This window comes from Catharus ustulatus, chromosome 8 (assembly GCF_009819885.2).
Source record: "Catharus ustulatus isolate bCatUst1 chromosome 8, bCatUst1.pri.v2, whole genome shotgun sequence".
NCBI lineage: Eukaryota > Metazoa > Chordata > Aves > Passeriformes > Turdidae > Catharus > Catharus ustulatus.
The window spans coordinates 21,386,497-21,407,666 of NC_046228.1; the positions used below are offsets into that span (position 1 = coordinate 21,386,497).

Consider the following 21,170-nt stretch of genomic DNA (forward strand, 5'->3'; position numbering starts at 1 on the left):
GTGGTCAGATTGAAATGTTGTTTTTCCATGTAATGACCATGTTGAGAGAGAGCACTGCTGGCACAGACTGAGAACTAGGTTTTTCCTTCTGTAAAGTAGCTACACTTAGCTAAAACTGAAAATTTCAGAAAATAAAATTCATCTTTAGTATTCGTATCTTGAACCTAGATATCATTGAATTTGCATTAAACGGCACAAGAAACTCCAGTAAGGATCCTAAAGTCAACTGGATTTGAAAGTCATTGAAAGGGTAAAATACGTAATTTGAAGATCAATTAAAATTTACTGTTACTGCTGAAGATTGCAGTGAGCAACTTTATTTTTTTTGCTGGAGTTAACAGGCAGAGTAAGCCCAGCACATGAAGAGTGTGACACAACGATTGCTTTTTACTGAGTTCCCCATGCAACAGCCTCAGTTATAATTCTAAATGGCTGTGCATGACATCACACTAAACAAAGTATATAAAACAACTCAATTTCGCTGCTAAAAATACATTAACCTTTTACCAGAACGAGAGACAATCCTGCTGGATCCTAGCACTTTTAGCAGAGTATCTGATTATTCTCTTCATCTGAAATTGCTAGATGAGAATGTCTTGTCTGATTTCAGGCTAGTTTGAGTGGTTACAATCATAGAAGGCCTCATTGAAAATGATGAAATCTTTTATTTCTGTTTGTCACCCTCCAGCCAGAAAGTTAGCACTGGAAGCATTCAATGAAAAGTATTAAAGACTTCAAAAGACCCCACACATCTCCTATGTGTATATACAAATAAAACTCTTATCTTCTAGCTATTAATATTTTTGTTTTCATTTTTATTCTATTCAGTGGTACTTAAGGAAAGGGTGTCTGTTTTTCTTCTCACTTCTGATGATGATGCATTTATTTTTAAGGTAGAAATGGACATGTTTGTATCAAGAAATGGTGTAAAGTATTGTTCACTAATTGGATTTGTAATATGTGAGGAGAAAGACACATACAGAGTCATAAGTAGTTCAGTTCTTTAGGTGAGGATGTAGGATAGAGATGTAAGTAATAGCACTTTATCCATCATAACATTTCAAAATGGCTCAGAGGCACATCCCTGCTGCAGCCGCCGCAGACCCTGTCACGGCATTAAGCTCTGACTCACGGTGATTCTCTCCACAGAAGATTCTGGCAGGAACTGTAGTTCTGGTAGTAACCTGAATAGGAGAATAAATAGCTTGAATATTAATGAATTGTACGTGATACAGACACTCCAGGGTGAACCCAAGCAGGACAGGAAATATGTTTCTTTCTCAATTCTTTTCACACTAAGCTTTTTCAGACAAAACCCTCTGGTACTCTGCCAGAACTCCCTCTGAATACTACAACTTTAACCCCATATGGTGTTTATACTTATTCTGATTATTCGCTTGAATTGATTCTTATTATTTTATATTTTCAGCTACTGGGTGTAGGCAGTGTACATTTATTTACCAGTGTCTTTAGAATTTCAGGAGCAAGCTGAAATAATGTTTTAGGATATGACATGAATTCTCACCATCTATCCTTTAAAAAAAAATAAAAATTGTCTAATACTGCTCATAAGAAAAGGAAAGTGGGGTAAAAAACCCCTCACTGCTCTTTTATGATAATCTGCCCATCCAATTTATGCCAGCTGTGGTTTTTTCAGTAATAACCAGCAAGGGGTGGATACTTACTGGTTCTCAGTGCTGATTCTCAAGCTGTGTGAGAGGTCTGTCCATTCTCTGACCACTTCTACTGATCTCTAAAACATGAACAGGTTTACACTACTGACTGAACCAAGGATTAGTCCTCTGTGCTGTCAAACAAAAATAATATTGAAGCATTACATCAGTGTAACACATCCCCAAGTGTAGCACCAACTTGCTCAGCTGTAGCAGAATTTCACCATTTGTTTCAGAAAATATAGTGTGTGATTCTTTTGTCCTCTGTTCTCAAACTCTTGTGTGACCCACATTAAAGCGACTATCTCTGAGGAAAAGAAAAAAAGAAAAAGCATGAAATTACATTTACCTTTGAGCCCTTAATGCCTTTATAAATGGCCTTTTTAAATAAAGGCATATGAGCTTGTATTGCCTTTACACAGTGAAATGTAGTAATAGCTGACCTTAAAGTAATGGCTGTCTAAATCACACTACAATGACATAACACACTGGGTAGGACTATCTGCAGTGTTTTGAGTAAGCACTGATAGCTATTTAGCGCTGATTGAAGACGAACACATGTATCTTACCTCTAACTACAATAAATGTACTGTTGGCACTAAAGGTTAGTGATCCAGCTGGAACTGGGTCCTGTAGACTTTTCATCCATTCATTTTAAGTACCAGAATAATAGCAGCCGTTTGTTGAAATCATGTTTTCAGCTGATCTGCAGTCTTTAGCAGAATCTACCTCTAATTCCTTAGGGAGGTCATGATTGTCATTACCACTGCTTTGACATCACCCCTATTTGCATCGCATGAAAGTACTTGTAGTTCTTGTATGCTGTTAATTCACCATGTTAGGAACTGTGGGTTTGCTGTGATACCTCTCACTGTGTGTATATATGAATTTATTATTTCCCTAAAATTGGTACAGGGAATAAAATCAGATTTATCTTAGTGTGGTTTTGTGAATCATATACATGAAAAAGTGGTATAAAGAGAGATCATATTGCTGCACATTCATGAGCTGCTTTAAATACGTGGATTTGATGAAAGAACACCGCACCAGCTCTGCTGTGAAGTTACTGGATGTACTTACGACATCTTTGTTATAATTCAAAGGCAACAATTGAAAATCCATTGTCCTCTCTGTGCCTTAAGCCCTGTTTCCAGGGTCATATTTAGTATAAACTGGCCTGAAGCTGGAAGAGTAGAAAACATGGCGTGGCCCAGCTCACTAGATCTCTTTTTTAAAAACTATCTTATCTCCTGCACTGTGACAATTTTTTTAGGAAGGAAATACCAAAAGAAGGGAACATGGTGATCTTGATAATTCATTCTTCATTATTTATCTTCCAAGAAAACAAGAAGGGAGATTTTAACAAAAGAGAGTATCTGGTTTTTGCCTCATACTCAGATTTACAGGGCACAACAGATGCCACTGAAATCAGAGATTCTCAGTACCTATGATGTATATAAAACAAGAATATAGCTCTGAAAACAAGAATATAGCTTTCTGTATAAGAAAGCTCCTTGTTAGGGACAGGCAGAAGGACAAATGTGCCTACTTAGGGAAAGGTAAACTACAAATCTTAGTGATTGTATTACAACAAAAACTCATGTCTCTGTAGTGCAGACAGACAAATAATACACTCTTTTTTTGTTTGGTTTTGTTTGGTTTTGGATTTTGTTTTACAAGTCTGCTGTACTTTAGGAAATCATTAAAAAATATATATATTTCAGAAATATGAATCTTCAGCATCTACCTCTAAGAAAGATTATCAATCTAAACCAACTTTGAGACCTACCAAATGAAGTTGTGGCATCACTTCTATCAAAATCCTCCCTATATCTTCATTTGTTTATTTCAGTTGTCACCCATTCCTTTTAGATAACAGGGTTTTAATGTTAGAGATTTGTGAAAGTAACTTTGTTGCCACAAACAGTACAATCTGTAGAAAAGCAAGGGAGGATACAAAGAGCACAAATTTACACCAGGATTGGAGATGAACTCAGCAGTGGGATAAATGGTAGTAAATTATTATACTGAAGAAAAAGGGAATTACCTGAGTGAGGCAATAGTAGCATTCAGTGTATTCAAGGAAACAATGTAAATAGAAGAAAACTAACAATCCATACTTCTGAAATGTAGGAAAGGAAGGAAATGCTTAAAAGTAATTTTAGAAGATTTTAGCAAAGCTTTTAAGGTACAGTGTTGGAAGTACTATTCAAATTACAATCAAACGTGGTTGTTACCAGTAGGAATTGTCCCATCTAATGCAGACACAAAGTATATGGTCCTCATGGTCATTTATTATTTATCATTGAGCGAGTCCACACAAGTTTACTTCTTAATTTCTTTTTGTTCTGCACTCTGCTCTGCAGTGAGCTGCAAGGACCTTCCTGTGCAGTTACACATGCTCTGTGTGTGTGCAGGCTTGAGATTGCATTGATTCGTGGGCTGGGCTGAACCCTCTGCGTCACAGACTTGCTGTGCAGAGGAAGGAGGATGGTATTCCTGAAAATGTGAATAGGGTGTATTTTGGGCATGTCAGGAAGTTTACAGTTAATGAAGTAGGAACTCCCTCAAAACCTGTCGGTAATCTCCCAATTAAAAGCAGTAAATCAAATCCAGGGGTAGTACTGTAATATGTGAGTTGAGGTTATTCCATGAGATGTTTTCCCCGCCAGGAAGGATGGCAGGGGAGGGATTATCTTCAGGGTCCCCTGCATTTGCTTTTTTGTGCAATTACAGGAAATGCATTCAGTGTGCAAGGGTATCATTGCTGTCCTGCTGTTTTATCATTTCTTTATGAGATAATGTTGATTTCGGCAATGAAATGCAAATTTAGTTTTTAGTGCTCTTTTTTTTCCATACAAAGGTTAAAATGCATATTGTAGATAGTAATGTTGCTGGTTTTTTTGAAACAGCCTTTATCAGCTAATTTTGGCAATACATAGTTTGAAATGCTGTTCATTGCAATTGCTTGAGTTTTATGTTGGCCTACATGAATTAATTTTAACCCCCTATGCATGTTGTTACCATTTTGGCTGTAATTTGATCAAGTAATCATAAAACCTTGGTGCTAACAACAAAAAAAATTGGTTGCATCAAGAATATTCAATATATTGTGTGCCTTCTGTGTCTCATGGCAAACTGAACATGCAATTATTGAAGTTGAGCAATCTTAACTCTATAATCATAAAAGTATTCTAACACAGGGAGCTAACATAGGATTATATGTTACTCCTAGGATTGCAGAGGCTGATGGATTCTGTGTTTGGAGGGTATGTTTCTGTTTACTTCCAAACAAATAGTTTGTACTGCTGCTGATAAAAGGGCTCAGGATTTTAACAAGTCCTGTTAAAATTAGCCTGTGTGTAGATTATAAACAGTTCCTTTTACTGAATGCTGGGACTCAGACAGCAATAAAATACATGCAAGAATGGAAATAGTTTTCAGCTGGAACTCCAAGAGCAGTAAAATACATGCAAGAATGGAAATAGTTTTCAGCTAGCAAGCCAGTTATAACAGCAAGGCCAGCACTAACGGAAGTTGTCTTTTTTATTGTTATCTCCTTAATTAATCTCTCTTTCCTGTGTAAACTGCTCACTATTGTGCAAAGAGAGGGTGTGTGTTAACTTTGGTGACATCGTGTTACTCCCATTAAGGAGCATTGCACACAGGTGTTGTCAGCATGATTGTACTTAGGATTTTTTCCCCCAAACAGCATGAGCCAAATGACATTTCACAAACAGAAACAAATCTCATTTCTACTTTAGGTGGTGCAACAATAAATTTTCTGTCACAGTTAGTAAAAAAATGTATAGAAAAAGGAGTGTGAGTTTTTAATACATTGAGTATGAAACAGTGATAAGGTGGGGTGAGGGTTTTAGGAAATGTTCTGTAGGCAGTAACAGAAAACAGCTCTGAAAATGCTGAGTTGGAGTAATGAATGAATAATGTGTAAAGTTTATCAAAACTGAAAGAACTCCTGATGTGAAATGAAGCCTCCTAAGAAAATTCTGTTCTGTCGCTGTTTTGCTCTGCTGTTGTCGCATGTCACGCATGAATGAAAATGCTGCATTCTCTGGAGAGCAGTAAAGCTTCTGTGTAGGTTGTTTATTTCCTTAATCCCTCCTTCTTCGTGATTTTCAATGTCAGATATAAAATGGAAAGCCTGTAAATACAGTGATTATCATACTGATTATCACCTGCATCAGGGAACGCCCCGGCTGGCCGCTGTAACCCAAGCAGTCTCCACATGTTACATCCACTTAGACTTTAACCTGACTACTTTATTAGAGACGTGAAGCTCAGTATGAGGTGCCCTAGGGCTGCACAGATGGGTTCTGCTTGTTTCCTGTTCTCACTGTTATTGTGAATAGATACTAAAAGGTTCTCATCGCTTTTATCTGGTTAATTTACTTTGAACTGTCCCTGGCAATCACAGCCTGCCTCACATTTCTCAGCGTTTTGCAAACACCCAACTGTAAATGTGTGTTTTGAGCTTTATTAATTCTTTTTACCGGAAAGGCCTTAATTGTTAAAGGGATCTCATTCTGAGAGAGGCTGGTTTTTAGGGGACTGTAGGCACAATCCTTACTGAAATAAGCTGCTTAGGAGTCATTCTAAGGTTCAGTTGATAGGAGAGAAGAAAATTAAGATTGCTGTTGTTCTTTGGCGTGTTCAGGCACCCTTAGATTAGAGGTCAACTGCAGGAAAATCTATGATTTTATGCTGGCTGCCATTATTCATGTAGCTGGGCAGCAGACCAGGCTAAAAGATGACGCTCTTACAGGAGAATCTGAAGATGAGATACTTTTAAATAAATGTGCAATTGTTTATCCTTTCTTGTGGAAGGGCCAGGTCTTCCAAAACACATGTGCTATGCATGGATGCCCCAGTACAGAAAATTAAGATGAATTCTCTCAAAGTCTCCCACACAAGAAAGCACCACTTCACTGGAAGAGTTTTTATTTCATGTACCAGTGTCCAATTTCCTGGCCAGACAATGGTTTAACACAGATGTTAATGTCCTGCGGTATTGGGATTTTAAAGAAATCCCTTCGGACAGATCAGTGTAACTTCTGATTTCAGTTGCATGACCAAAAACCTGAGGTTAAAAAATTATTTGGCCACATGGCATAATTTTTAGTCAGTTTATTATTCTCTTCCCCCTTATCACTCCCTTATTTAGCTTATTTTACTTTTTTTTCTGTGTCTTGGTCCCATTTGAGGCTCTCTTGATTGTGTTGCAGTTCATTGTAAGTGCATCACTTCAGAGTGGAAGCGTGCAAGGCTCCTTTTTTCATACGAGCATAGGCTTTGTTAATCACATGCTGGTTTAGGAAAACACTGCATGATATCTTTGAACCCTACACTCCTTCTTGACAGCCAGGCTAGCAAATGTCATTGACTGTGTGATGTACAAGAAGGGATTCAATTGTAAGTAAATTGTCAAAGTGGCTAACCTTGCCCGCACCCAATTGTCAGGACCATGATTCAGTTTTTCTGTCAACATCAGCTAAGGGTAACCCGGTCAGCCTTATGTTTCTGCAGTGAAGCAGCCTGAGGAGTTGTGCTTTTCAGCTTATCACATTTTATTAACCTCAACTTACTGTTGTTATAATCAATTGTACCCACTTCAAATTCTTCTATTGCCCCCAAATTGACAGATCATGTAGGTCCACAGCTATGTGTTTTCTGAAGCACTCATAGGCACACAGGATTGGTTTGGTAGAGTTGTTACTTCTGTTTAGATCAACTCACCATTTTGGCTCAAGATTATCTCTCTATTAATATCACTTGGCAAGGATAATCTGGAAGAATGCAAGTTAAAACATAAAGACTTCAAGGGCTTTCTGCAATATTTCCAATGTTAAGATAGTGAGTAAGGGAAAAAGATTGCTATTGTCTTCCATCCCCTTGGTTTTATTTCAAAACAGATTTTTAATTGCACCAGTTAACATAAATAAAGCATGAGGACATTCTGATACCATGATGTTTCCTCTGTTCTTTCAGGAAAAGTTAACTAAAAATAGTTAAATTGCTTAAAGCAGTGATTAAGAAATCAGAGTATTTTTACATGTTCATCTGATTCTGCCACAAAGATCTGAACACATTTAGTGATCCTGGTTTTTTAATGCACTGTAGATGACAAATGACTTTTTTTAAATGGCTTGATAACACATATCCCATGAAGTGCCTTACATAAACAGAGTTATGATACAATTTCAATTAAAATTATGTCTGAGGGATGTTTCCTAGTTCAAGTCCTATCTGCAGAAGTAACTTTCCTCGCTTGGAAAAAAACATACTGTACCTTCTTTATTTGAACTTGTGAAATGTGTTGACATTGTACTGTTGTTGGGCTTGAGGGAAGAGGGGGAAGCTTTTGGTGCGACTATCAGAATTGAACAACTGTATATGGCTATATTGAGATAATGGTGTAAAAGGAAAACTGGCTGAATGAGTTTCAAAATGTGTTATTTCTTCATTATCCAGCACTTTATAATTAACTGTTCTTTTTTTTATTATTTCAGGAAGCTGCCGCTTTTGCTAGAGAGCAAGGCTTTGAGGTGAGTTAACCCACAATTGCACACTAAACAGATCCTAAAGGTTTTTTTCTTGCTGATAATGAAGTTCTTTTGGACAATGATTGATGTGCTATTATACTCTCCAAGCCTCGCAGCGGTTGCCATGGAAACTTGGCAGTCGTCATGGTTTCTTTGTTCTGCCAGCTCAGTGTTATGACGCACTCTGCTAGGTCTGCACCCAACATCGCCTACAGATGTTATTTATTGAATTTTGAAAAGCCTCTTGGGAAGCCGAGAGGTTGGGCACGGTTTCAAGCTGCCTCTGCAGATATGGGACCTGTCAGTTTGTTCAGTTAAAAAGCTACCTCATTAGCTGCATTACACTCCAGAAGGATTCACTGCTAAAGCAGTGGTGAAGCAAGACTAAATAGTGAAATATAACACCACTTAAATAACTTAAACCCTGCCATATGCGGATTATCATTATGCAAATGAATTTTAGAAAGGTTGTGTATAAAATTGTTAGGTACTGATTAATGTAAACCATGCTTCTACAAACAGCTGCTTTTTAGAAAAGGTAGTGTGGAAAATGAGTATCAAAACATATTCGAGTTGGTGTTTTCCATCTGAGCTCTAAAAATGCCTGATCCTCTACTTTCTTGAAGTAAACACTGTTGATTTTACAGTGATTTTCAGAGCTTTTGACTTCATCTTCTCTAGGTATTTATTTGACTAGTACCTCCCATTGGCTACATTCAGATAGCTTAATCTGAAGAGCCATCAGCTATTGGTCTCTAACCAATTCAAACAGGCAGGTTTTAAATACTATAATTAATGTGACAAGGCTTGTGCTAATTTTGCAGATAGTAAGTGATCTTACTGAAATCTAAATTGCAGAACCAAACACACATAAATCCTTTTACATGTTGGTTGTTTTTTTTTTTTTTTTTCCCTGGAATAAAACCCACCTTAATTGATTTGTTTGCAGTGTAGAAGAATAGAGAGGAGTTTGACTGCTCAACACCCATTTTGCATAAATAATAGAAGCCGCGCAATTCAAACCACACCGCTTACAGAATGTGCCACTTCTGTGTGTGGTTGGTTGCATATAAAAAAGAGGGAAAGACTGACAGCTTTTGTTCTACAATTTAGATTTCTTTAGAACCATACACCAGCAGGTACATCAATGCCATCACTGTTTTAGCTATTAAAACTGTGGGCTGTCCCATTTCATTTTATGTTTCCCAAATTCACGTGGCTGCTTTGTAGAAATCAAGACTTTTTATCACTGTCAATTTTCATTTGTATAATCTGTATTGTTAGGCATAAAAATACACTTTGAGTTTATGCTAATGAATGAATTTCACAGATGCCTCCAAAATATGAAGCATAAGAAATTATTGGTACCCTCTGGTAGCTAGACAATAAAAAGAAAGGAAGTAGTGTATTAAGTCTACCCATTCTATATTTTTATTGCCCCCTTGAGCTAAAGACTTTGAATGTGCCTGGTTTAAATTCAGCTCTAGTGACAAACTGCTTTTGCTGGTGTCTGCTAACTACCATCGTATTAACCTTTCCATTAGTGCTTGCTTAGAGATTTTAGCACAGTTCCTCCTGAACATCCTAAATCTGCCACATTTGATTACAGCATATCAGTAAAGTGCACAATGATTATGATCTTATCTCTTATTACTCCCTTGCTTGGCAACGACTCACACATCAAGTTTGCTGACAGAGAGGAGTAAAACTTGATAAGTGTCCACAGTTTTGTTTTCCTATTGTGCTGTGGAGGCAAAAAAAAAAAAAAATCACACTGATAGTAAAGCATCTTATGAAAGAACTCTAAGACCTTCAATTAGCCTTTCAATTAAAACCAAGAAAAATTTCCAGCAACTCTCAAAAGCTTGATTTTTATATGGAGAATAGAAAACTGGTAAAGCATGGCAAATTAAACAAAAGGACTTGATTGACCAGGGCAAAAAATCTAGAGGATGTTTTTCATAGAAGTGATTAAAAGTTGCTGGTGGCTGCATTTGAATTGCCACCTGGAAAGGCTTTTATTTTTTAATCAGAAATCTTTTAGCATAGAGAATCAATTGATAACTAGCTTCTTTTGTTTAGTTGTTTGTTTGTTTGTGGTTTTGGTTCTACCTCAGTAATTCCAACAGTTCTGTATACTAAATTCATCTTTTACACATGGAATGAGTTCAATGTATCTGAAACAGTTTTTGAAAAAAAAGTTACAATTAAGAGAACTTCAGTAAAATACACATCTTTTCTGAAAAAATGGAATCTTGTTATAGGTGAGAGACAACACCTCCATGATACAGATCTGGTTTTTGCTTTGTAAGGGAAATTCCATTCAAAGGAATTTTAATTTTTATGCTGAACCGTTCCCACAGTTAGTTTTCCATTGTACTTTGCTGGAATACAAAGTATTTGTGTAAAATCAATCATGATATTTGATGACCATTATTCCTTTACTTTATCCCTGACCAACACTTATCTGTAATAATCAAAAATAGAAAATTACTTCTGATGTTATCTCTTTCTGAGCATCACTGTAGGGTTGGGGTTTTTGGTGAATTTCGTGTTTTATGGCATTTTAAAACTATAGTGTATATATATACATACTGTATATTTTAATGACATTTCTAATGATTTTCAAATAACAAAGGCTTATGAGATTTTGCTTTTACAAAAAGGTAACTTCCTGGTTCTTCTATGTAGAAATTAAGAAAACAAAATACTACTTTAAACATATATCTTAGGGTGCAGTTCTACTTGTCAACCCAAGTAAATGAAATGAATGGGACGGTAAATATCTATGGGGTTAGTAGCAGCTGCCATGCAAGCAAAATAACTTCTCGTTAGAAGTCTCCTCTAAGTCCATATTCATTGGGGAATGATATTAGAGAGAGTTTTGTTACCCTGGACCAGCTTTAGGTCTTCAAGTTAATGAGCTACACTGCACAAGTCCACTGTTTCCAAAGGAATTATGCTTGTTTAGGTCAGGGCTGTGGCAGTCCCAGCCATTGGGTGTCTGTTCAGAGGTAGAAGTCAGAAAAGCTTTGATAGCAGCTCTAACTGGATGCAGTTTGCCACATGCCTTTGTCTGATCCTGGGATATCTGATATGCTTTCTTCACATGCATATATCCCACTTACTTGCTGCAATAAATGCCACATGTGAGGTTTTCCAGGTGCAGCATCAACAGGCAAATCATGCTCTAGTGAGATTTGTATGTCAGCTTTGTTAAATCAGTTCAAGTATATAACTGAGTATGTGGGAGTATCCCATGAATTTGGGGTGTGTATAGAGGCTTTAGGACCACAAACCAGTGAAGTCTCATTCAGCCATGTCTGTAGGCACAGGATTTGTAAGAAAGACTCAGTAAATGGGCAGGTAAAATCTGCTAAACAAAGATTATACATTTTTGCTATTTATTTTGAAGAGAAATTGGAGATGGCCACATTTGATGATGTTTGCCTGACAATGAAATAAGGGGCATTAGTACCTCTGCAGTCTTCAGCTGTAAATATTCACATACTGTAAAATGTCACGGTTGTACCTTAAAAAAAAAACCGTGCAAAAGTTAAAGCCTCCTTAACATTCATGTTGAAGCTCGATTTTATTATCTTCCTTTGAAAAAAATTAGTATGGGAAGCAATTTTGGCTAAAAATGGTCAAGATAATTTGCACAGCAGACACTATTCAGTTATTTCTAAAGTCTGCACAATCAGACAGATGTGGCCAAACCTCTCTGTCTTGAATTTTTTGCTTTTTAGAAAAAATTACCTATTCTCCCTAAAAACTTTGCTTCTTCTGTTACATGCTTATTATATATTAAGTTCTTACTGAAAACATATATGCTTTTTACTTTTCTTCCCTGTCTACATTATTTCATCTGTACCATCACTCTTCACTAATCTCTTTCCTTGGGGTCCTCTTTTCTTCATCTAAATTAATCTTTATTCTTCCTTAAGCTGAAGAAATCATCTCTTGATCATGCCATTTTCTCCTATTATAACTTCATCATTTTCCTTTTAAAATTTATCGTGCCTGTAAATACATTGTACAAATATATTCAAACTCTTTGATTTCTGTGCCTGCTTTACTCCATGGAAAGTGTGCCTAATAAATTCACTAGCAGCCACTTCCTACGTAGCAAAAACTAGACACCTCTCCCATGTTTGCTTTGATCTTCATGACGCTTTATTGCAATTTCTGGTTCGTGGATCTCTTAATAACCAAGGCCTGAAGTAGTTCAGAATTGAGGTTAACCTGTGTAGGGCAGGGCTTTGGTAAGCCTGTGTATTACCCACCTGGAGGCCTGCATTCTCCATCCATCCCATACTCAGCAGCTTGTGCCACCAGCTGATACCTACTGTTCACAAACCTCTTTAAAAAACATTTCAAAACAGAAGAGCAACAATTTCAATTTTTTTCTGTGGCATCTTTAAGAGACTTTTTGCCTTCTGAGAACTGGTGGTAAGATGGCCCCTGTTACTGCCCTCAGTTCTTCTCTTCTCTGTTAGCAGACATTGCCTTCTAAAAGTTTTATTAGCTGTCTAAGCAGAGGGAAAAAATTACACAAGTGAGAGTATCATATATGGAAATGAAAAGTATGAGAGAATTTTAAAAAGAGGTGAAGAGACCAATAAATAAAGGGGAACTATTTCCATGTTTGCCGAATGTTCACTGATTACCCACTTTAGGGAAGAAATTAGAGAGAGGCTGAAAGTGTTGCAGAAGAGGTAGGAATTTTCACATAAAGGGGTGCTAGTAAATATATAACCCAGACATATTCTCTGTCTGTAATAGTAATAGTGTTAAAAAGCAAGTTTGGATTCATAACAAAGAGTACAAAAACCAATGCAGAAAATATTATTGTTTTCACGTATTCAAGGCTAGGCCCTACCATGTTTCAGTACAGTTCCTTGTACAAAGAGGAAACTGGGGGAAAAAACAGTGTTACTTAACACAGATATGAAAAGTGGGATACAGTAAACAGCAAGGGGAATAATTACAGTCATACATACTCAAAAATGAAATACATATATATAATGTATTATGGCAAGAAATAGATTGCGTACACCGAAGTTAGTGTGTAGAACTTACTGACTTGAGATAAATCTGAGAACCAATATTTCCCATACGGCATTATAAAAGGGTTTGATGCTAATAGAAATAACAGAAATACCTATTATAGATTAGCTTGAAAACTAAGTCAATTAGAAATCGAAATCCTTTTGTTTCAGATCATAGGGCAACTGTGAGAATAGAAATTACAATATTCTAATGGCAAGTGGCGGTGTTATTAATTTAAACATTCCAGACATGTAAGACCCTGGATGAATGAGAGGTTTGACTCAGTCTGCCATGTTCTCTGTTCCTAGCTACATGCACAGTGAAGTACAACATCCTTTTAAAGCAAAGATTTCTGAAACTTTTGCAGGTGAACCTTTCTTTAGAAAATTGGAAAATCATGTTCTGTGCCCCACTGAATATACCTTTTGCCCTTTGCTTCCCTGCATCTCAATTATGCAACCAGCTAGTGGGAGCTGGGCTGCACACTCTCTCAGGTGTACAGTGTACAGTTTGCTTGATGGGACCAGTTACTGTAGGGAAGTTAGAGAAAATATTTGTAAGTGTGCTGAAGTCAGAGGTAATACAACAGTATAAAACCTGGCTAAATTGGATGAAAACCAGCCTCAGAGTTCATCTGAAGTACTCTCTTACCAATTTTATCTTTAATTTTTTGATAGGTATGGTTAGAATCCAGTCAGCAGCAAAGAAACCCACTAATTGCTCATTAAGAAATGCTCTGTAATTCCTTTGTTAGCTTTGCAGTTTTGCAGTGGTTGGATAGCTGAACTGTTATTATCAAGATTGAAAACAATGGTTTCATAGTACTACATAAACCCTTTGGAGAATGAAGTATTCCACCTTTTAAAAATCTTCCTCTACTGACAGTAAAGTCTATTTTATACCTAGCTGTAAGAAAATAAATCTTTGATCTTCTAATAAAGTTCTCACCACTCCAGTATGCTGTAACAAGAATTTTCTTTCTCTCTCCTAATAGACTGAAGACATTAAAGAGATAGCCCGGAAGACACAAGCCCTGCCGAAGGTGAACACTAAAAGGCAGCGAATCGTAGTCTTCACCCAAGGCAAAGATGACACTATACTGGCTACAGGTATCTTCTTCTAATCTCCCTTGTTGCTCACAGTAAATATTCCAGCTAATCAATTACAAGTTGTGGTTCTACAATTTTTAAATGGTAGTCAGAGCATTTGCCTTTTGATGTCACTCTGTGTTTCTCATCTTTTATGCTTTTAATTGTTTCAAGAGGCTGAATTTAAGAAGTTATTATTTCACAAGAATGCCTGATAATTTAGTTCTGAACATTTTTATAATATAGATTTAAAATATTGATCCAGTTGGTTTTACTCAGATTTTTATGACTTGAGATTTTATCAGTGTAGCCATCTTTGCTGCAAACAAGAATACACTGTGCCTGCTGAGAACAGCTGTGCAACAGTGTAGTATATTTAAACATTTGCAAAGAGGAGGAAGTGAAATCCAGTACTAAGTGAATTTCCAGGCTTTTTTTGCTTTGAGCAGAAAGTCTCACTTTAGCTTTTCTCAGTCATCTGCTCTTCAATTCTCAAAAGAGTACGTGGGAAAAAGGTGTTCTAGCAGGGCTACAAGTAGTTTCTGCTGTCTAAACGGATGATGTACGACACATAGATTTAAGCATTATAAACATGACTGCCTACCTTTTGACAGTCTCTTTAGTTCTGTCCACCTATGCTTCTAGACTAAATAAAACTATTAAAAACATGTGCTGTGGCGAGCCATTTTAGTAGTTCATTCCTTCACAAGGTAAGTTATTAGGCTGGACTGAATTCCTCCTTTGGAAATCAAGTGAAGTAGAGGAAGCTTTGCACCTGAGGGACTGGTGCTTACTCATAGAATATTTTCCTCAAAATCAGAATTGGTTTCAGACTGTGGCTTCAGGGCTAGGCACTAAGCAGTTGTATCACTGCTATAAAGATCATTCCTAGCAGCAGTTTGAATGGTTTCTTCAATAGTTTGCTCCTTCCCCCTGTTTTGTTAGCTACAAACTGTTTTAAAGGAAATAGAAACCAATCACTGAGAGTTGAGTACGTGTATCTCACTGAATGAGGATGGAAGCGTTCCTTCTAGAAAGTTGCTGCCTAATGTGAATGGCCCATGTGGAGGCACTCCACTTGAGTATTGTACAGTTGACTGAAAAATAGCAGCATAAAAAATGTTTTTATACATGAGCTAGTAATAATGTAGTAAACCTAAATCTTATATGTAACCCTCCTGTGCTCTTATTTAATTTTCACTGAGAACTTTTTTTATTCTTCAAACTGGAGTTGTTAACAAATCCATTAATCCCTTCTTTGATATTTGTACAACCAGGAGCTTATTTGAGGACTGACACTTGCTAATCTTAGCTGTTTGTTCGCTATGAAATGAACTTAAATTAGAGAATGCACTTTATATGCATGATAAATGTGAGATGGATAGAGACTGTATGCAATGGTGTCAGCTACAAAAGCAAACATGATAAATGTTAAGGCAGTTTTGAGCTGTGGGATAAGCTATTCAATGCACAAGCATAGCTGAATCTCTTTGCTATGTTGTTATTCATGGCAGCCAAATAAATGTCAATAATAAAAGAGAATTAAAGATTTTCATTTCCCAGAGGCAGTCCTCTAATACAGCTTGATCTTTCATTTCATTTGTAATTCGTTCTTGTGTCAGGATGCAATCATTCGCCAGGCTCTGTGTGTCATGTTAAGTCATTTAATAATGATTAAGAACATAAAAATGTTTGGCCTGTGGGGCAATTCTCGAAAGAGATAACAATTTGTTATTGTTTTCCCCCTTTTCCTTTGGTGTGGACCATCTTTTTCCCACCTCCTCACATTAAAATAATAATGAAAGAAGGAAAATGTGTCCCTTAATTTAGCATATGATGATACCACAGAATGTCACAGAGTGCTGCGAACACACTTATTTCAGAACAAACTAGGTCTAGATTAAAACCTGCGGTGGAATGTATAAAATTTTCTAAATTATCTTTAAAATAATTACTACATTTAGGACTTACCAGTATAAAATTATTTTATTTTTTGTAATGCATGACAGTACAATTTTTGAAAAAGCAGGCTGTGTGTACTTGTTTATCTTGCCTTTCTGAGGGAAGGGTAAAGTCTCAAAGCGCTTGCACCTAGATTAAGGTAGTGTTTGCAAAGTCAGCTGTGGATTTGGGTATGCTTGCTCATACCTTCTGCTTTGTATTTTGTCCAGGTTAACAATAATAAGAACAACATGTTTATTATGTTGAACAACATATTTATGTAGAGACCTCGACAGATTGCAGAGAGACCTTGACAAATTAGAGAAATGGGCAATCACCAACCATATGAAGTTTAACAAGGGCTGGTGCTGGCTTCTGCACCTGGGATGGGGTAGCCCTGGCTGTATGTGCAGAGTGGGGAAGGAGAGGCTGGAGAGAAGCACTGTGGAAAGGGACCTGAAGGTCCTGGCCAATGGCAAGGTGGGTATGAGTCAGCAGTGCCCTGGCAACCAGGAGGGCCAAGCGTGTCTGGCTTGGATCAGGCTGCGCTCTGTGAGCAGTCACAGCCAGATGGCCACCCCCATCCTCCTTCCCATTCCCCCTGCCCCCATGCATGGAAAACATGACAGGCAGCATGGAGGCTGTCAGGACATCTGTGACAGAGCTCTGTTTGCTCTGTCAGAGGCTCTGTTAAGGACGTTCCAAGCCAAGGCAGCCATGGGGTTGGGTTGCAGGAGGAGGGTGCACCTCTTTGAAGAGTTATGTGTAGGTCAGATGAGGATCGGGTTATGGAAATAGTGAGGGCATATACTTGGATACTGTTTGGGCTGGAAGGAGAGGAAATAAGTTGGATAAAAAGGGTTGTTGCAGATTGCCAGGCTGTTCATGAACAGGCAGAGAATGTGACATGCATTTTCTGGGGCAGGGTAGAGGTGTATATATTGTGAAGAGGGCCAGATACATGTGGGTCTTTGCATGTAGAGAGGACTGTGGCAACAGTTCTTGATTCCTGGACATTCCAGAGAATGGAAGTATCAACAGGTTTTTTAGGAGCAGAGCACAGGGCAGAAAGGCACAGCTTATTACCAAAAGAATAGATTGATCAAACAGATTGGAAAATACAGTTCTTGCATATGAGAGAGAGAGCTTAGACTGACGCAGCTGAAAAAACATCTTCCTCCAAAAATCTGGCCTAGCCATACTACAAAGATTTTTAGTCATCTTATGAATTGCTGCAATTTATACAACATTGTTTTAATGTCAACCAAAAATACTGGTGGATTACCTCAAACAGACCACAAGCTGTGGGCAGTCAGGTATGGATTGACAGACGGCTTTTAGAGGTCCAGGCAGCTGGAGCAGATCATGGAAACAGCAAAAACTGCATCGGCAGTCTCAATCCAAGCCATTCCCATTTGTCAGTCCACTTTCTTGGGCTGTCAGAATTATTTGTGTTTTCAGAGGAAAAATTTCTCCGTCTTTATCATGGAGTGCATTGGGTCTTCCTGCTGTCTGTTCGTATCTGCTCCATCAGTACTCCAGCCCCAAGGCCCCTTTTCTTTCCCCTTCCTGCCTGTTCTCTGTCAGTGCAAGGAAGAGGAAAGCTCAAATTCAAGCTGAGTGTGATCAGTGTGTTTAAGAGGGAAGGAAAGGAGTGTTTAGGATTGGCATACAGGAGCTGTGGCAGATGAAGTGTTGACTGAATTAACTGTCGCCTTCTAAGACTCCACTGAGCACAAGCAAATGATTGTGGTATGAGGTTTTCCTCTCCATGTCATAAAATTGTAGAATGGTTTGGGTTGGAAGGAACCTTTAAAAGTCACCTAGTCCTACCCCCCACAATGAGAAAGAACATCTTCAACTGGAACAAGTTGCTCAAAGCCCTGTCCAGCCTGACCTTTAATGTTTCTAGGGCTGGGAATATCTGCAACCTCTCTGGGCAGCCAGAAGTGCATTTTTTGATGATGTTGAATTTCATCTTTTTACTGAAAAACTTGGAGGTGTTGGACCTTCTCAGTGACCTTAAGAATGAGCACGGTCAAAAAGATTGTAATCCCCAACATGACTGAATTTTGATAAAACTCTCTTGGAAAAACCAGCCTGTGAGAGACACCTGTGACAAAACCTTAAACCTTTCAGCTCTGAGGATTACGCTTAGGAAAAGGGCCTGGTAACTGAAAGTGGGATCTTTGGACTTGCTAAAAAAAAAGTTTATTTGAGGAACAGTATTGGGTTAATTTCTTGAGCAGATGCTCCTCAGATGTCCTGGAATTACTTGGCTATCAAGACTCTGATCCCACTACCACAGCCTTGTTCCATGATTTCCTTCTTAGCAGGCCTGAGATTCTGGATTTAACTGAATTTTGAGGTTTTACTGAGCTTATAGGATACATTTCACATTTCAAGATTTTCTTCTGTAACCACAAGAAATACCTAAGCAGAGAGCAGGGGAAGTTAATGAACATGTGCAGTCTCCTGATTTCAGCCACTGGAACTTTTAAGAAATACACCAAAAATCACAAGCTCTGGCAGGAACATATATGTCCTATCTATGTGTGTGCTCTAATGTTTGTCAGAAAGCTATCCCTTTTACAGAGTTGCTCATAACAGTTTTAAACAAATTACTTTTAGTCAGATACATTTTATGACTGGTCTTGACCCAAAGGGAAATCTCCAGAAACTCTGAGCAAAATCAGTTCAGCAATGAAAAATGCTTTTATATTGAAATATTTGCATAATTCAAGAACAGCTAAAGCTACAAACTTTAAACTTGGCTTGTTTTATAGCTTTAATAGAGGAAAGAAAAACAATCCAAATTTAAAGAAAATCATTTCAGCATTTTTCAAGTTATGAATGATGAAATCTGGCATGTTCAGGGGTGAACATAGAATTTTCCATTCTTTTTTCCCCCTTGATGTTTGCAGGACCACCTCTGGTTAAGGGCATGTTTGTAATAACCTCATTTGCTAGACTATGGCAATAAAAATGGATTTTTCTATGGATTCAAGCATTAAAGCCAGCTCAGGTCAGGCTTACTAACCACTTAAATCTTCATTTTTGGGACGCGTTAGTTGAGATATTTCAGGGAATCTATTAGCAGTCCTGGCAAATGTGGTAAAAAGAGAGAGGTTCATCATAAAACTTCATTAGCGCACCTACCACATAGTGCATGCAGAAATAGTTTTGTAGATTTCTATTTGTTATCATTGTTGTTTGATCTCGCCCATAAATTAAAGTCAGTGCAGTGCAGCAGCCAAGTTAATATGTCACAGTAAAATTGCAATGTTACCAAATTTTGGAGCCTGCCTACCAAGCTCTTGATATTGAAGAAATAGTAGGCATTTGCCTCTACATGTTACCTGAAACAGAATGCTGAGCTGTATGTTGGTGTCACCCAGTACAACTGTTCTTATGGTAATATATGCAGATAGGCTCATAAATTAAAAGTTTCTATGTTTGAATAGAGCTAAAAGCTGATCTAAATTAAAATAATGACAAATGATAGTATGTTTTGTGAACTATAAAACTCCTTTTACATTGTAAGTATGTGCTAGATCTTAAGTATTTTAGGAGATTTTTTAAAAACTTTTCTTTAAGAAGTTTTATCACAGTTGTGGAAATGAGAGATTTGAAGAGCTGTTCTTAGATCGTAATAGCATGATGGGGTAAGCTTTGTTGAGGGGAATAAACAGGGCTGATGTTCAAGCATATAGCTCACTCTAAACAGAGGTCAGAAGATTTTCTGTGTCAGGTTGTGCTGCAATCACACACCAGCATGTTACCCTGTAAGCCCATCTATAAAACATAGATTTAATACTATTGACACTGCTGACATTTTATGGTGGGTCTGTTTGCAGCTCCTCTTCTGTAAGTGACTGAGTGTAATGTGTTCTTCTCTAAGAAAATATGTTTTGGTTTTTTTCCTTGGTTAGAGCTTTCATGCTTGGCCTTCCAGACAGAAAAACCTTGACTAGCCCTTTTTTTGTTAACTAGGCTTTCTATGCATTTATACAAACCGGAGCAGTGCCTTGAACCCAGGGAAACAGTAGCTGAGTTTTATTGCCTTGTGCTCTCTTTTTTACACAATTAGTTGCTTTCACTCTTCCCTATCCATTTATATTCAAATATAGAAAGAAAAATCTCTAAAACAAAAGTGGATTTAGTAACAAAAGGACATTTTAGTTCCCTAATGGCTTAAAAAGTGAGCCAGAAAGCCCAAAATAATCAGTTTATTTGTGTCTTAGGAAACCACAAAATCTAAATTAATAATTAACATTTGTTGATAGGGATTAATGAATAGCAAAGCTGGTAATACCTTTTTGTAACTGAGACCACTCATGCTTTTATGCTGCATGGGAATGGGAGACTGAGCATTTTATTGGACCGGTGAAACACATTATTAAAACCTAAATTCCTGGATACAGGTATCTTGACTCAACTTAAAAGTGTACCAAATGCTGCACTTCATGGAATGTGTATATGCATATTTAAATAGGCACATGTGTGTGTTTCAGTAATTTCATATTGATTTGGGAAAAGGATGTCTTCTCTAGTCTACTGTGTCAATACACCAATTTAACCCAGAAACTGAGAGTGAAGATGGGAAATCCCTTTCTCGAGTATAATCACTAGTAGTAAGGAATATCAAACCTAGCTCCAATTTTAGGTGCTGCAATGAGTTTACATTCTACAGTTCTGAGGAAGAATTACCCCTTAGGCTGTGAAAAAATGCATGTTTGTTAAGGGACAATAAATATGGACCCCTACTCCATTTCTTAGAACTAGACTGTATTTATTCTTCCACGGAAGAATTTCTGTATTTGTTTCTCAAATACAGATATATGCATTTAGGAATT

The 21,170-nt window shown here is 37.4% G+C and overlaps 1 protein-coding gene across 2 annotated transcripts in view; it reads left to right on the forward strand.

Moving 5' to 3' along the window:
- Positions 1-21,170, forward strand: part of ADK (adenosine kinase) — a 275,192-nt gene that overhangs the window by 221,136 nt on the left and 32,886 nt on the right. For both annotated transcript variants that reach the window (XM_033066656.1, XM_033066657.1), the window contains exons 8-9: positions 8,201-8,236; positions 14,280-14,394. In XM_033066656.1, the coding sequence (XP_032922547.1) occupies positions 8,201-8,236; positions 14,280-14,394 (151 nt within the window). The remainder of the gene's footprint in view (positions 1-8,200; positions 8,237-14,279; positions 14,395-21,170) is intronic.